The sequence below is a fragment of the Eublepharis macularius genome, chromosome 10 (assembly GCF_028583425.1).
Source record: "Eublepharis macularius isolate TG4126 chromosome 10, MPM_Emac_v1.0, whole genome shotgun sequence".
Taxonomy (NCBI): Eukaryota; Metazoa; Chordata; class Lepidosauria; order Squamata; family Eublepharidae; genus Eublepharis; species Eublepharis macularius.
This window is the reverse complement of record NC_072799.1, coordinates 51,595,303-51,611,573: the sequence shown is the minus strand read 5'-3', so window position 1 is coordinate 51,611,573 and position 16,271 is coordinate 51,595,303. Positions and strand designations below refer to the sequence as shown.

Genomic DNA, 16,271 nt, shown 5'->3' with positions numbered 1-16,271 from the left:
GTGTGAACTCCCCCCTGGTTCCCACTTCCCTCCCTTGCTTTCCCCCAGTCTGCCGGCAGGTGTCGTTTCCCGCCCGCCCAGCCTCTCCGAGCCTGCCAGAGAAGCTCCTCCTGCGCACGACCCCCTCCCCGTCCCCGCCGCCTTCTCTCCCCCCATCTCCCCTCCACCAAACGCCGTCTTCGCCGGCTGCAAACCCAGGCGGGCCGGCCAGGCGAGGGGAGGAATGGGGAGGTCAAGAGCGGGCGAGGCCGGGGGCGCTGCAGCAGCGTCGGCGGAGTCGGGCAGCGGCTTCTTCAGAGTTCTTCCCTCTTGAGCGGCGCGGAGGAGGAGGAGGAGGAGGCCGCGGCGGCCAGCCTATGGCAGGAACCCCGCCGGGGCTGGAAGCGGCTCTCGGCGTGCGCGCCGGCCGCCCTTAAAAAGCCAGGGGGGAGGCGAGGAGGGGACGCCCAGCGGGAGAGCGTGCGGCGGCGAGCGCCCTTTTCTCCCGGGGAGGGAGCCGGCATGCCGGCCGGCCGGCAGAGGTGAGGCGCGGCGCGGCGCCCCGGCTGCTGGGTCGGCGTGTCCCCCGCGCATCCCCGCGCGCGCGCCGCCCGCCCTCCTGCCCGCCTGCCTTCCTTCCATGCGGACGCGGCGCGCGGGCGGGCGAAGATGGCCCCGTCCGTGATCCAGGCGTGCCGCAGCCTGGCGCTCTCAACATGGCTGCTCTCCTTTTGTTTCGTGCATCTGCTCTGCCTGGATTTCACCGTGGCCGAGAAGGAGGAGTGGTACACGGCCTTCGTCAACATCACCTACCACGACCCCGGCGGCGGCGGCGGCGAGCTGCGCAGCGAGAAGAGCGAGTGCGGCCGCTACGGGGAACACTCGCCCAAGCAGGATGCCCGGGGGCAGGTGGTGATGACCGCCTCGGCCGCCGACCGGCAAGCCTGCGACCCCAACGCCCGCTTCGCCGCGCCCGGGCCCGGCAAGAGCTGGATCGCGCTCATCCCCAAAGGCAACTGCACTTGCCGGGATAAGATCCGGCACGCCGCCGCCCAGAACGCCTCGGCCGTGGTCATCTACAACGTGGGCTCCAGCAACGCCAACGAGACCATCACCATGGCCCACGCAGGTGAGCCGCGGCCCCGCCGGCCGGCCAGCCCCCCTCCTCGAGCATCGGGCTACATCTCCCAGGGGGTCCTTAAGAGCCGAGCAGGGCCCGGGGAATCTCCGGCACCCCTGGCTCTTCTCCCCGGGAGACGAGTTCGGGGTCTTTCTGCCCTTTTGGTTGCAGTGTTGGGGAAAGGGGCCGAGCCTGAAACGGGGGGTGTGAAGGGGACGCGAAGGTGGAATGAAACGGGAGCGGAATGACAGTCGATGCCCGGAGGCTTTTGAATGTGTGCGAGCAAGAGGGGGGGCGAAGCAACTGCAGCTGGGACTAAAGGGGGGGGATGGTGGAGGGTTGCTAAGACTATAGGGGAGGGGTAAAAAGGAGAGGGGGGAGATTAATGGCTAAACATGGGCTTTGTGATGGGCAGAAAAGAAAATGGGGGTCCTGAGTAAGATGAGCTCATCCCCAGCGTATTCTCACATCTTCGTCCTGGGTTTCCTTCTCCGCTTTTTCAGGGGGTGGCCATTCCAGCTGTGGCATTACTCTCTGCTAGTCTCTACATCCAGATGTTTCACTTGCTCCTGCCTGCATTTGTATTTACTTAGGCAGCAGTCACATGTGACCGAGTCCTTTTTTCTTTTTTGTCATGTGTCTTCACCAAAATGTAAATATGTTTTTCTCCTGTCACTTATTCCGCACATAGCCGAAACCTTCTTTCCTCGTCCTGTTGCAAAGAGCACATTCTAGGATAGTAAGCAGACTAATAAAACTATACTTTTTCCAGGGCAGTGGGAAGGACGGGAGTTGGCAGCCTCTTCTTGGGAATTTGTGGTATGTGTGTGGAAGGGTGATCCTGGAACGATTTTGTTGATTTCTTAGTTTTTGTTACTCTAGCTGTGGAATAAATGATTTCACTGAGAAGAAGCTATTCAAGGAATGCAGTGAAGTTAATTAAGAAAAGATTTCATGTAAGACATGCAGTCTTTCTACAATATGTGCAATTCCTGTGGCACAGATTTCTGTCCTGTTTCTTGTAATCACACACACAAATATTTCTGTCTGCTATGAAGGCTTTGCTTTCTGTTGCCCTTGGAGTTTGCATTGTTCTGATGTTATGTGAGAGTGCTTCTGGGGCTTGTTTTGGTTGTCTTGTGAGAAAGCATCACAACATCACACCAGTGCAAGAACTGGTTTATTCTTGTTTTATGATGGAACCACAGTGTTTTTTTTAACTAATTATAGCTTTTTGGAACAAATCGATTAATAATTAAACACAACAGCTTGGGTCAGACCCTGGTCTGCTAAACAATACTTGCTTTTTTATTCTAGAAGATCTTTCTGTAGAGAATCACTCATTTTGGATTGCATATATCTCGCTAACCCAGCTGTTTCTGGCCAGTGTATTGTATAATTGTAAATACATTTGCTCAGGAGTGAATGCCACTGTGTTCAGCAGGGCTTATTTCCAAGTAAGTGAGCATAAGATTGCAGTGCTCCTGTTGCTCAGATTAGAGAGGAAGCTGGAGCAAAGATCAGTTGGTGGCAGAACATGACATTTCATTTTAGTGACATTTAGACTGTAATCCTATGCAAATTTGCTTTGTGAAAAGCAGGTTCCAGTGAAATTGGTGGACCTAATTCCAGTAAGGAGGCATGGGAAATTTTGAACTTGTTACATTAATAATCATGACACAACAGCTGCTGTGAAGTTGTCCAGAGCCATCACTGGCAAAGACTCTGTCTGCCCTTGCACCCAGACAAAGATGATATGAAAACAACTTCCATAACTCGCCTGGCTTCTTGGGGAGTTTTTGTCCCACTCCCCTCTACAGACCTAAGTTGTTGTGCAGGTCACCTTAAACCTTTAATGTTTAGATTTTTATGCAGTAGAGAGAACAGGCGACTATTTTTTTCCTTGAACAACAATGCATGTGTTGGAAATGAAAGGCTGGAGCAGAAAAGTTTTTATTTTTAAGACATACATATTGCTTAGATTTGTTCAAATTGTTTCCAGGGATCTCTGGATCTTCTTTAAAATTTCTCCTTATGAGTTCCATATGAGTCTGTCTTTTTAGGCTCCGCTGCATTCAGTTCATCAGAGAATGAACGATGAAAATACAGCATTGCTAAATTCATATGTGTAGTGTTGTGTAGTGCTTGAGCAAAAGTTGCTTAAACAAGTTATGAGGGCAAGTTTCTGAAACTGAAATGTTGTTTCAATTCATGGTTTACTTTTGCAAAAAGTGTTCTCTAAGTTATCCCAAATAAATACATTTTTAATAGGAAGTTGTAGATTTTTAAGAATTCTGCACAAATGATTTACAACTCTGTGCTTGTAAAAATAAATGTTTGTACTTACTGTATCTATTAATATTAAACTACTTCATTTAACATCACTTAAAACATCACTATTTCTTTGGATGCTTATTTTTAATCCCTGGATTGATTGCTTGGCATGTCCATAGAATGCTAAACAGTAATCTGTTTCAAAATAATGCTTCACATTAATAGAGAGCCTTCTGTCAGTTCAGCAATACTTAAAACAACGCTGAAATGTAAGTTGGTGTTGTTATCCCCATATTGTATATCTTTCAACTACTGGGCTGCATCAGTATTGTCAAGTGTATTCTGAAGATCACGATGTTCCACTTGCGCACTGGATCTTGTCAGCTTTCCCCTTCTCACCATAACCACTCACAAAGCTGCTCTTGAATGTCAGGAGTGGAATTCAACCACTTCCCACTCATCTACAGGCCGTATAGGATCCAACCATCGTTGTAGTGCAGGGGCTGAGAGATAATGGTTTGTCTTAAGCCATCCCGTGAACTAATAGCTGAAACAAGAGTTGGACCGTTGACTCCTTTCTTCATGTTCCTAGTTGCTACACAGCACTAGTGCATCTTAATTATCTACTGAGCTGAAGAGCTCTTGGCCTTTGGCTCTTAGCCTGTGGCCGTATAAGCAGCACCAATGCACCATGCTGGAACACTGTAATCAGCCAGAGTAGTGCTTGAGGTCCAGAAGACTGGAAGTCGTCTACAGGTGGTCCAGGAGGATATTCCATTTAACATCCATGGACAAGACCCCCTAGATAGCCTGTATTCCCCTGTCACCCCATCAGTAGCAGTGGGCTGCTACTGGGGGGATTTTATATGGTTATGAACTTAGTTATCTGTATGTTGGGAGGAGGTGGATATGGTTCTGCTGTTGAGGTGCTGGGGGAAAAGGGAAGTTCAGTGGTGGAAGGACAGGCTGGGTGAGGGAAAGAAGGAGCTATCAAGCTGTGACCATCCCTTTTTCCAATCCGTCTGTCAACCAGGAATATTCTGTTAATCTTGCTGATCGTCAAGCCTAAAAGTGCTGCAGCTGAATGGTAGGTCAGCCTAACCTGGTATGTATCACAGAGACCTGGGTGGATGAAGAAGAAGGGGTGGCTGTCTCCCAGCTCCCAGCAACTGAATAGGGATTATTTTGTACTGCTCAGCTATCTTCTTGCCTGAGCTGACGGGGCTGATCTTGGATTTAGCATTGAGGACCCTGAGGCTCATGGTTTTTGGGGATTTCAGTGTTCATGCTGCCTTGATGGGAGCAGCTCAGGACTTCATGGCTGTCATGACAACCATGGGGCTGTCCCAGAACATCCAAGTCCCTGCATATATAGCAGGACAGGCTCTTGATTTGGTTTCTCTGGGAACAAAGTGCAGGGTTTGGTAATGCGAGTATTTCCCCCTCTGTCCTTGTCATGGGCTGACCATTGCCTGGTGAGGTTTAGACTTAAAAACACTTGGAACCTCTGCAAGGGTGGATGCAGTTAGGATGGTATGCTCCAAGAGGCTCTTGCATCTGAAAGACTTCCTGTTATTGGGCGGGGGGAGGGAATTTTCTGGTTTGAAAGGTTAACTGTCCCCTGGTTGACCTGTGGAATACAGAGATGGCCAGGGCAGTGAACACAATTGCTCCTGTGTGCCCTCTTCCCTCCTGCAGAGCCCCAAATGATACCCTTGATTTACCAAGGAGTTTAGAGCAATGAAGTGATTGGACAGATGGATGGACTGCAAGTAGGGAAAACTTGAAGTAAAAGCAACCAAACACAGGCGAGAGTGCGTTATCATGCCTACTCTGTGGGGACGACAGTGCAAAACAAGCTCACTTCTCTGCCACCATTGTATCCATGCAGTGCCTTCCTGCGGAGCTTTTCCAAATTGTGAACGGGATCTAGTCCCAATTCCCTGAGGATTTAGACCTGGAAAACATGCAGTCACTCTGTAACTGTTTTATGATGAATTTTGCAGATAAAATTGTATGCAATCCCTGCAGCTTAAATGCCACAACTGATTTAGTTGAAGCTCAGGATGTTATTGGCGCACAGCCTGAGCTTAGTTGCATGGATGACTTTTAGTTGGAGAAGCCTGATGATGCAGGCAAGCTGATTAGAAGTGTGCAGTCTACCATCTTGCTACACTCTTGCCTTTTGTGGCTGATAGTATTGAGTAGGCTGGCTTTGTTGAGCAGGTTCAGGAGGTGATGAGCTCCTCTTTAGAAGGGTGCTTTGTGAGATCCTTCCTGAAAAGGGCACCCTCAGACTCAAATGACCTAAACAACCACCATCTAGAGGCCAACATTCCATTCTTAAGTAAAGTGTCAGCTTTGGCTGATATGCCAGGTGTGGCTCTTCCTTGAAAAGTGTGGTGTGGCCACAGTAATCCATGCTCTGATCACATCACATCCAGATTGTTGTAATGTGCTTTACATGAGGCTGCCTTTGAAAAAATATTTGGAAACTTCAGTTGGTCCAGAATGCAGCAGCCAGGTTATTGTCAAGGGCTAAATACAGGGATCGTTTCACCCCTGTATTGAAAGCTGTATATTGGCTGCCCAGGTGTTCCTGGGCACAATTCAAACTGCGCGCGTGCACACACGCGCACACACACACAGAGGATACATGAAGGACCACCTACTTCCATACAGTAGGACCATACCTACTTCTGGACTGCCACTTGATATATTATTATCAGGCCCTGTTCTCTGTGCCACTGCCTGCAGTGGCAAGGCACAGAGAGAGGGCTTTTTCAGGGGTGGCACCTTACCTGTGGAATACCTTCCCCCTTAAGGCCTACCTGTCATCTACATTACTGTCCTTTCAGTGCCAGACTGAAGTATTTCTCTTTGCCCAGGCTTTCGGTTAAGGGGTTCCATCTTTTTTAGTTGTTCAGTAGTTTGCTCGTGGCCTGAGGACTAATTAATCATCATTTTAGACTTCTCTTTTATGTGCTTTTGTGACTGTGTGACTGTGACTGTGTGTGTGTGTGTGTGTGTGTGTGTGTGAAGAGCAAGAGTCCAGTAGCACCTATAAGACTAACAAAATTTATGGCAGGGTATGAGCTTTCTTTTCTACTGTTATATTGGTTTGTTTTTACTGCTGTGTGTTAAGTTCTGTTTTACTGTTTTAGTTGTGAGCCTCCTCAAGCAGATCTGGAGAGGTGGCATATGCCTCTTCTAAATAAATTCTCCATTTTTATCACGTCCTTCTTCCAAAGAGTTCAGAGCAGCGTTCCTCTTCCCCCTTTTTCTGATTTGCCTTCACAGCTGCCCTGTGAAGTAGGTTAGATTGACCCAAGATCACCAAGCAAACTTCGTGGCTGAGGGCCTGACAACCTGTTACTCTCTCCCCAGGGATGTCCCCAGGTTGGCTTGAGAAGTGTGTTTTGGAGTTCTGTGGTATTCCAGACTGGTTCTAATGGGGACCGCTGCACATGAAGGGAGACACCTTATCCTTTTCCCATGCCCCATTTTCCCAACCTGAAAAGGCACTGTGGGATGCTTTGTGCACTGCTGTGTAAATGCTGTGTAAATGTGCATACCTGAGAAGCATGGAACATCAAAACACACTTCTCTACCTAAACTAGAACATTCTTGGAGACAACGTATTGTGTAGTTAGGCCCTGGGCTGACATTTGAACCCTTTTTCCCCCATGCTCTAGGCACTACACCACAGTGGCCTCTCCAGTGCATTCTTGCTTGATTTTAATTTATGTGGGAAATTTTTACTTTTAGCAGGGAGTGGGAAAAGGTAATAATATTGCTGTACTTGAAGGCTGATTTGTGCACTGGCGAGTGCGTACAAGGCAATCAGTCTGTACAGTTTGCTTGTATAGGAACTGAACCTCATTAGGCTGGAGTAGAGATGTGAAAATAGGCCTTTTAATTTTTCTTTTGTATTATTTAGGTCTGGCTTATTTCTTTTTTGCCACCTCTATACAATTTATACATTAATAACTTGAGAATAATGATGAAAATGTATTAATTTGAATGGGAAACATTCAACGCAAGAAACAGAAAATGGCGCAAAAGCTCAGGTTTGCTTTACACAAGGGAGAAACATCAAAATGATGATTTTTGTGTTGAAATAGTAGGAAATTCAGTAATGTCCCTAAGGACAGGCAAACCGTGGAGAAATTCACTGTCAGCTTTACCCCAATTGTAAATCCAGTTGAAGTCTAAAGCAAAATGTGAAAACTTGATGTCCGTAACGAGCAGAAAACTGGTGCCTGATTCCCATTAGGTTTGACCATTCCTAGTATATATATTCCTGAGAGGTTCCTTCTGTGCAGTTGTGTTCGGATTTTTCTAATTTACGTCTTATGAATTGTCTTCCAAGCATACGCAGCAAAAAGTGGAGAATCACGAGAAGAGATAGCAAAAAGTTACACTAGACGTGAAGACCTAACGAAATAAAGATTTAGAAAAATTACAAAATTATTCTCCTGGGGAAGGCTGTGTGTCCTTCCCCAGGAGCAGCATCCGATGTTTGCCTTAGTGGAGTTTGAATAGGAGCTTTTGAATACAGAAAATTACGTCGGTGAGAGAACCATCTTTGAAAAAGACTCGGAAACGGGACCCCCCCCCCCAAATGAACCGGTCTGCCCGTCAGATGGTCTAATCCAACCTGCATTTCAGACCTATACTTGAATTTTGACCCTATGAACTTTTTGAGTTAACTCTAAGAAAATTGATTGACTTGAGACGTATTAATTGTTCCTAGGTGATACCATCATTGTTTTGCACTAGCACTTTATGCATAGGTCTGCATATGAAGACTGTGTGTACTGATATGTATTGAATGGCAATTTGAATTGTGAAATAACAAAATAATTTTGTAATTTTTCTAAATCTTTATTTCATTAGGTTTTCACGACTATTGTAACTTTTTGCTATTCCGAGCATACGCAGCATTTACTTGAAGCTTTGCTTTTTTTGACAGTTGCTGAGATGGTAATACTCTTCATGGCTAGCTCTGGTATAATGTCTTCCATGTTTATTTTTCATGTGGAAAACATTACATTGGAATGCTTTTTTCTACAGCTTCATTAAAAAAAAAGTTCTGTGCATTCCGCCCTAGACAAAAACTCAGATGCATTCATGGAAAACCTCTTTCAGTGGAGCCGTTGGCTATCGAGGGAGATATTTATTTATTATTTATTACATTTGTATCCCATCTTTCTTCTGTGGAATTCAGTGCTACATACATAAGATTCCAAGCCACCTCCCATCCAGTTACTAACAAGAACCAGACATAGTTGTTTTTCACATTGTGGTTATATCACATGCTTTCAGACCATGTCCTGGAGCAGAAGCAATATTGTCCATTATGCAGGGCAGTGGAAATGAATAGCTTTGTTCTCTGTTTTAAGTGCATATGTATGGCAGCCTCAACACCGTAGCTGTGGGTGTGTCTGAGATTCATCCACATCAATTAGAAGGGAAGGCTGTCTGCAAGGTAAGGCGGGGGCACCAAGCGCGTGGGGCACCATGAGTATAAAATTGGGGGGTTGGACAATATGCTGCTGTGGTAGCTCTGGCATATTTGTTATAATCACTGGAAAATAGGAAGCCCTTGGATTAAAGGGGAACATCTACAGTACATGACAGATATGCTCATTTTGAGCATGATTGTGGCTTTCCTGGGGCTTCCCCCTTTGAACTAGATAAAAAAAATTGAACCTGCTTTTCTTCAGCTTAAAGGGGAATCTGCGGAGTGACTGTGGGGAGTGTCTATGAGGGCCTTCTTCCATCCCTGTGGTGTGGAGATGGAGCTAAGCTCCTTGCTATTCCCTCACCCCAGCCCATTAAAGGGTCTTGGCCCATTTTTTTTACTGAGCCATGATGTAGTACATGTCTGTATATCATTGTTGTGCTTCTTGTTGCTGCCATGATGAGGGTGCCTTGTTGTGCCTCTGCCTCAGATTCCTTTTTTTCAAAAGCACAATTTCGTGTTATCCCATACTTTATATATATATGGGCTTGAATCCAGTGATGCACAATGCAAACATGCATGGACTGTGCAATTCTGTTTGTATAAGATCTTGTGCAACACCTAGCACTTTCCTCTGTCTGTAGTATAGTTCCCACTTCCCAGTTGTTCCTTGGTTGTTCAAGACCTTGTGGAAACACAAATAGTGATACCATATATTTGCATGCAGTTACTGCAGTCTTTTTCTTTCATTTTCACTTGTGCTAGATCTAACCCATAATCTTTGCAAGTTACATTGAAATGGATCAATGGGAGGAAGAAAAAACGCAAGTAAACTGTGTTCTGCAAAGTCTTGTACAAGTCCTACAGGTAGATTACTTACCAGTGGTGGATCAAAGTCTTCTACTTCTTGATGCTGGAAAAACTAAAGGTTATGTCTCCTGGTACATTAGTAAAGCTTTCCTTCTTCCTATTTTTCTTTTGCTCTAGCTAGTAAAGTTAAAGCTTGTGGGCTACAGCAAAGGAAGCAGTGAAAAGTTCTTTTATCTTCTGAACTGACCAACAGAGGAGAGGGGAGACGACTTTGCTAGAATTGATAGACAAAGGGAATTGGCAGTGAGTTGACTATTGTTGACCTGGATCTGCAGAAGCTTAAGAAGATAGCAAGATTACTTACGGCAGGAGCACAGAAGCAGAAACAGGAGACTTTCTGAATACATTCCAGACTTAGGATTTATTATCCATTTGTCAGATGGGGTGAGGGAAGTATGATTTGGCTGCAGCAGAAGTAGTGTGTGTTTGAGTGAACACTAAAAATGTTGCAGAGAGTGAACTTAAGACCTGCAAAGGTAAAAGGAATGTTCAGTGTGCGACATGCTCTCTTCTGCCAATCTGTGTGCGTTCATTACAGCCATTTATGTTGTTGAACTGTTTGTCATCTGCATGGGAATATATTCCTCCTGCTTGGTTGATGCATTTGTTTCAGAGATGCACACTGTATTTTTCTGTATTTAAAGACTTTGAACATAAAGCGGGTAACTCTCTTCTGTTGCATGCACGTATCCCTCTGTCTGCAGTTGAGACAAGCTTCCTGCCTTTTCTGCCTCCCTTTTTGTGTTCAGGTGTGATACCTTTCCTGGCTCTGTTTGGCTTAGATCCTCAAGAGCAATACATGGCTTCGGTAGTATTTTCTGTTTGGTAAATAGCCTTTCTGTTCATGTTAACAGGAAGTGGACAAATGACTGACAATATTCAGCAGGAGGAGAAATACTAGCAGTAGGGCAAACGAGCCCTTTTCTCCAACAAGCACTGCTGAGCTCTTTGGCAAGAGTAGAAAGATTATCTGAGAGTGCTTGCCTTCCATGACAGTAAAAAACAGTCAAATGGGAAGACCGTCCATTGCTCTTTCTTTAGTTATTGGGTCAGTGGCTGTTACAGCATAAAGCCTAGGCGGAGTAAAACACAAATGAGATATGCTAATATAGCATATTCTATTGGCATATTAACTATGCTTGATCTGCATAATATGAAGATTTGGGATATGGAAGATGGCAGTTGAACTAATAATGCTCATGCTGTAATCTTGAACATTGTTTAACTTGAATCAGTGATTCGTAGAAATGCTCTGCAAACATGTTTGACATGCTGAAAACATAGCAAAATATCGAACTGGTGGTGAAAATTACAATAAAGCATGACTCTCTAGGGATTGCCTGCCACTAGCTGTCACATTATGTTTCTCCAAGTATTTCTTTACTCGGGATGGAATACTGGGAAGAGGCTGTGTGAAGGAAAAATATTTGTGGGCTTGACATGTGTGATTTAGCCTTTGATTTGTGAATTAAGATTGATTACATGTGCTAGACAAATCCACAATGCTGTAAAGGTATTCTGAACATTATAAGTATGTAGTTAGCTTTGAGTGTCTACATTTCAGCATCCTTCATGTCATGAGTTTATATGGGTCTGTTGAATGGTACAGGGTTTTCTTTACTTTTTTTTAAAAAACAGAATTTAGTGCTTGTATGATTAGCATTCAGGGTCACTTATTTCCTATGCTCCTATTTCTGTTATAATTGTAAGGAGCTTGGTATCATGTGCTGAAGTCCTGCCCACCCCCCCCCCCCAAGAATCTTCAGCAGCCTCAGTGAGCTTTTGTAATTTAAATTGTAGTTTAATTTAAAGTACTTGTAACTATTTAGAAAAATAATGTCCTAATTTATTATTTTTGTTTCACCATGAAAATGTGAAAGCTTGTACAGAAATAAAAGGCATAATTTTGATACATCATATAGCTGTATTTTAACTACATTAACCTTTTAGCAATCATGTTAGAATATGAACATGAAAGCCAAGCTTTGTTACTTAAGATGCTGAAAAATCCTGAGTGTGGGTTCATTTATATGGTCATTTCTTCAGTAAAATGTCACCATGAAATTATCCTTTCGACAGATTCAACAGTGATCCTACATTCTTACAAATGTATTCCAATGTAGCTGAACTCATGAAATAAACATTGGAAATGTTAGCTTTGTTAGCTTCCAATGGATGAATAGTCTCTTTGTTTTGAAAATAATCAAAAGGGAATTATAGTAAAAGATTTTCCTTGTGGTGACATTTCCCTTTAAAAGATATTTGTATAAACGATCCGTCTTTTTGATTCTGTACATTGGTAAGACCATAGAATCAGAAAATTATAGAGGTGGAGAGGAGATCCAAAATCTTTAAGACCAGACCTTCCTCTTTCACTTTTTGGCAGCACTCACCAAATGGAAATGTTCCTTTGCCAGATGTTTCTTTAAACTCTCTTTAAAACTCAGAGAGAGGAAGCTTCTGGAATGTTCAACCCTAATAGAAGGGTATTTTAAAAGATTATATGTACAAGGGAAAATGAATTTTGTTAAATCCCACAAAAAGCCTAAGAACAGTTAAAAATATTTGGAGCCAGGGTTTTAATTCCAGCTTCACTCATTCTGGGTTGGTTTTTATAACACACATAATGTATGGTGCCATAATTGAAAGCAGTGACTGCCACAGCCTCTGTATATTTGCTGGAAAACTATCTGATGTTAAGTTGTTTACTTGTGCAGGTTACTAAAACTGGGTATCCTTTGGAGAAGTTCTTACTCCGTGTGGTTACCAGTATGCACAAATACAGCTGTGGCACTTTCATTCTTGCTAACTTTTTTTGTAAAGTGCTACCTGAAGAAATGGAAGGATAGTGCCTTTGTATATATTTGTTTGGGGGATGGGGTTGGAGGGCAGTTAAAAATTTGTCAGAAATATTTTATTATAAATTATTTCTATCAATAGCTGCAAAGTGCACACAGAACGGATTTGGCAATATTTATTAAACAATTTATTCAAGGTGCCTTACAAAGAAATTCTTAACATTTCGATACCAATAAAAATCATTCAGCATAAAGTCATATTCTGAATTAAGAAATAAACATTATGAAAAATATTGAACATTTTATAAAATACTATATGTGTGAATTATGTTACTCAGACTTTTCATGAAATGTTACAATATTTCAGTTATTGGCTCAGTAATTCACATCTTTTTTGTGTGTGTTGTGTATCCTGACCTAATTCACAGGGTAAATAACAGCATTTTGCTAAGCAGTGTCACAGTGTGAATTCAAAACTATTAGTGTGCAGATTTACCATATCCAGGGGAATAAGTGCTGCATCGCTATAGTCTGTGTACAGTGCTATGTGTATGCCTCATTGTATGGAGTAGAGCATACTCCTGGGGAGATGTGTATAGAATTGCAGCCTGAGGGACAAAAAGCTTCTTAGCCAATAGCTGCAACCATATTAGATCGTTACAGGGAGTTATATTGATGAGGGAGCAGTACAGAGAGCCAGTTGCATCAGACTGGTCCTGAGGGTAGCATTTTCCAGTAGAGCCAGCTGCAGTGCAGCAACAAGCAGAATTATTTGTTTCATAGACGTATATACCCTTTTCTTATTAAAACAGGCCTCCACGGCAACCCAGAAAATTAAAAATAATATATACAATGGCAAATATTGAAATCCTTATGGGGAAATATGATGATGTGAAATGGCCTTTCTTCTGGCTTTAAATTAGATGTTTCTCTTGCTCCAACTCCTGCTCTTAAGTGTTACATGATGCCCATGAGGGATATAGCCCCCCTCTGGCAAAGTGTACTTCTGGCAGTTGTAGCCAGGAAGTGTTTGGTGGGGCATTTCCTCATCCAAGCAGATGGCTCTTCCCAGGACCACCAGTGGTGAGCAGAGAAAGCAGGATGGGGCTTAGCCTTCCCTGACAGGTAGTTGCTTCACTGCAACAGAAAAAGCTTCTGAGGTAGCACCAGCTCATCAGCTGAGAGGCACCCATGAAAGGAGGCCAGAGGGGACGTATAATGGCTGGTGGACATTTTGGCAGCACTGGGGAAGAATCTGATTTCTCATGATACTGGGAGTTCCTTCAGGTAGTTGGGAATGCTGAGGGAGCACACATAGTTTGCCATACTCTTTAAAATGGCTGTGACACAAGCCAGTGAGGAAGCTCCTAGCCATTGTCTCCAGGCATTACAAGATGTGAGGGTCAGCACAAGGAGGACATGGGTGACAACCTGCTCCCCTTTCGGCCTGCGGACATGGAGAAGGACCAGAAGACAGCTAAGGACTGAAAATGGGAGACAGCATGGATGCCCTTGACAAATCTCCCCAGTGCCTTTCTTTGTTCTTATTTTAAGTTTTTTTTATAGCTAGCCTTTATCAATGGGACTTAAGGGCACATTGTGGTGTTAAAAAGAGGAAAAATGCATTGGATCATCTCGGCCCCCATATGAGTTGCTGTGTGAACTGTAACAAATGCCCCCCCCCATGTACTATTGGCAGGGGTGGGCTGTATTAATCACCATCTGGGGGCTGTGTTTTATGAAAAATTAGTGTGGTTTTATTTAATTTTAAAATATATTTTTGCTTGCTCTGAAGCCCGCTTGTGGGGAGGGCAGGCCAGAAGCCTAATAAAATAAATAAATAAATAAATAAATAGCACTAGAAATACAAAATTCAGTGACGCTGAGACCAACAATGAGAACAGCAAACAGCTTAAGGCAAGGTATCTTGTGAGCAGTGCTGAATGTATGATTATGAGGTACAAAACAGGGCAGTAAAAGTCATATGATACCTACAACAATGTATGATACCAACAGTAATCAGTGCCGTGGATTACAGACCTATTCCCATAGGAAGGTATCCTTCTGGACTGTTCCATCTTAATACAGTTCTCATTCCATTGTAGGAACCTGGAATTGACCCCGTCTTGGGACAGTTAAAATCTGTTTAATTGTTGATTTTATGATATGAACCGTTGTTTTATATTGTATTGTATTTTTATAACTGGTGTACTTTGCCCTGAGCCCGCTTGCGGGAAGGGCGGGTTAGAAATGTTAATAATAATAGTAGTGGTAATAATAGTAATAATAATTTCTGTTTTTTGACATTTTATGGAGCGATGCAATTGTGTGTGTGGGGGCCCTCCTGACCTTCTCAAGCAGGCTATTCCACAAGGTGGGAGCCCCCAAGAATACACGTGAATGGGCAGTTGCTGATCTTAACCATTTAGAGGAAGGAACTTTCAGAAGGCTTTGCTCTGATGTCAAATATCCTCGGCCTTGGCCTTACATGTTTCTGTTGCCTGTTGTTAAACTGCTCAGGTGACAGCCGTGATTCTGAATCCTAAAGCATTGTTTTTAAGATTCACTATCACTCGTGCTATCCCACGAGAGTTACCTTTCTAAGTCGATTGGAGTCAGTGAGCTTAGAAGGATATAATTCTGCTTAGGATGGTACTGTAGATTTCCTCCATGCTTGACTGTTTCTCCTTTCAGATTTGCATGCCTAGTCAGTGGCTGTTCATAATAAACAAGATGGTTCCTCATTTTGCATAGGATAAGACATTGAAAGACAATGCTTTCAACTAATCCAAGCAACAAACCTTAGTATTTGTTGTATCTGTTCTGCTTCAGAACCTGATTTCATTCTTAAACTTGTTTGTTCATCTGTTCATATAATAATAATAAAAATACGTTTTCTTATTTATAATGGAACATCTCGGACAATTTCTCCATAAAATGGTTTCTGACATTTATGAGAACATTTACTGAAGTAAGAATAGCTTGTGTTTTGACCATATTGTGAAATCTGTACCACATTTTGGAATACTTGAGATTTCAGTGTCTTATTGTGTTAGTACTTCATTACTGTTAGTTCCAGATCTGTTGGTATTTAAGAATCAAAACTATATTTGTTATTTAAGCCTAATGGTATTTTTGCCTCCAGGTCTCATCTGTCAAATCTGTGTGATTTATCACACTTAGCTTCTGGAATGTGTTCAGAAGAGGCACTGAAAATGAAGATGCTTTTAAAATTGCAATAAAACTGTGTCTCCAAAGTACCAAGAACGTTGGGGAGGGGGTTTAAAGTAAAGACCTGAACAAATATTATTTGGGACGCAAGTTGGTCAGATATTTCTACATTTTGCATTATCATTTAAGCATCTTGCTTTGTAAGTGTGCGCTCTCTCCCTTCCTCCATCTCCTTTCCCCCACCCTGTCTTCTTACATCTGGAGCTAGGCTGAGAAACACTCCCATCATTGTGAAAGAGTAGCTCAAATGCCTTTTCCACATTCAAGTGCCTTTAGCATGGTCATACTGCACAAAGACCGTATTCAGTCCTGACAAGGTGCTTTTCTACCTTTTCATCTCCATCTGATTGCTGATTATTTGGCTGCTGAAAGAAAATTGAAGGGCACAATACAATCATTGGATTATAGAAATCAAATATGTAGAGGTTCATTAATTTTGGGTAATCCCATCTCTCTGTTAATGGACTGTTTCCCATCAGGGATATGTTCCAGTAGCTTTGCAGTACCTCAGAGTTGTTCCTTATTTGTAAAA

At 43.3% G+C, this 16,271-nt stretch overlaps 1 protein-coding gene across 1 annotated transcript in view; it reads left to right on the top strand.

Moving 5' to 3' along the window:
- Window positions 1-316: 316 nt before the first annotated feature.
- Window positions 317-16,271, top strand: part of RNF150 (ring finger protein 150) — a 119,643-nt gene continuing 103,688 nt past the window's right edge. The window contains exon 1 of the mRNA XM_054990028.1: window positions 317-1,108. Coding sequence (XP_054846003.1) covers window positions 649-1,108 — 460 coding nt within the window. The 5' untranslated portion in view covers window positions 317-648. The remainder of the gene's footprint in view (window positions 1,109-16,271) is intronic.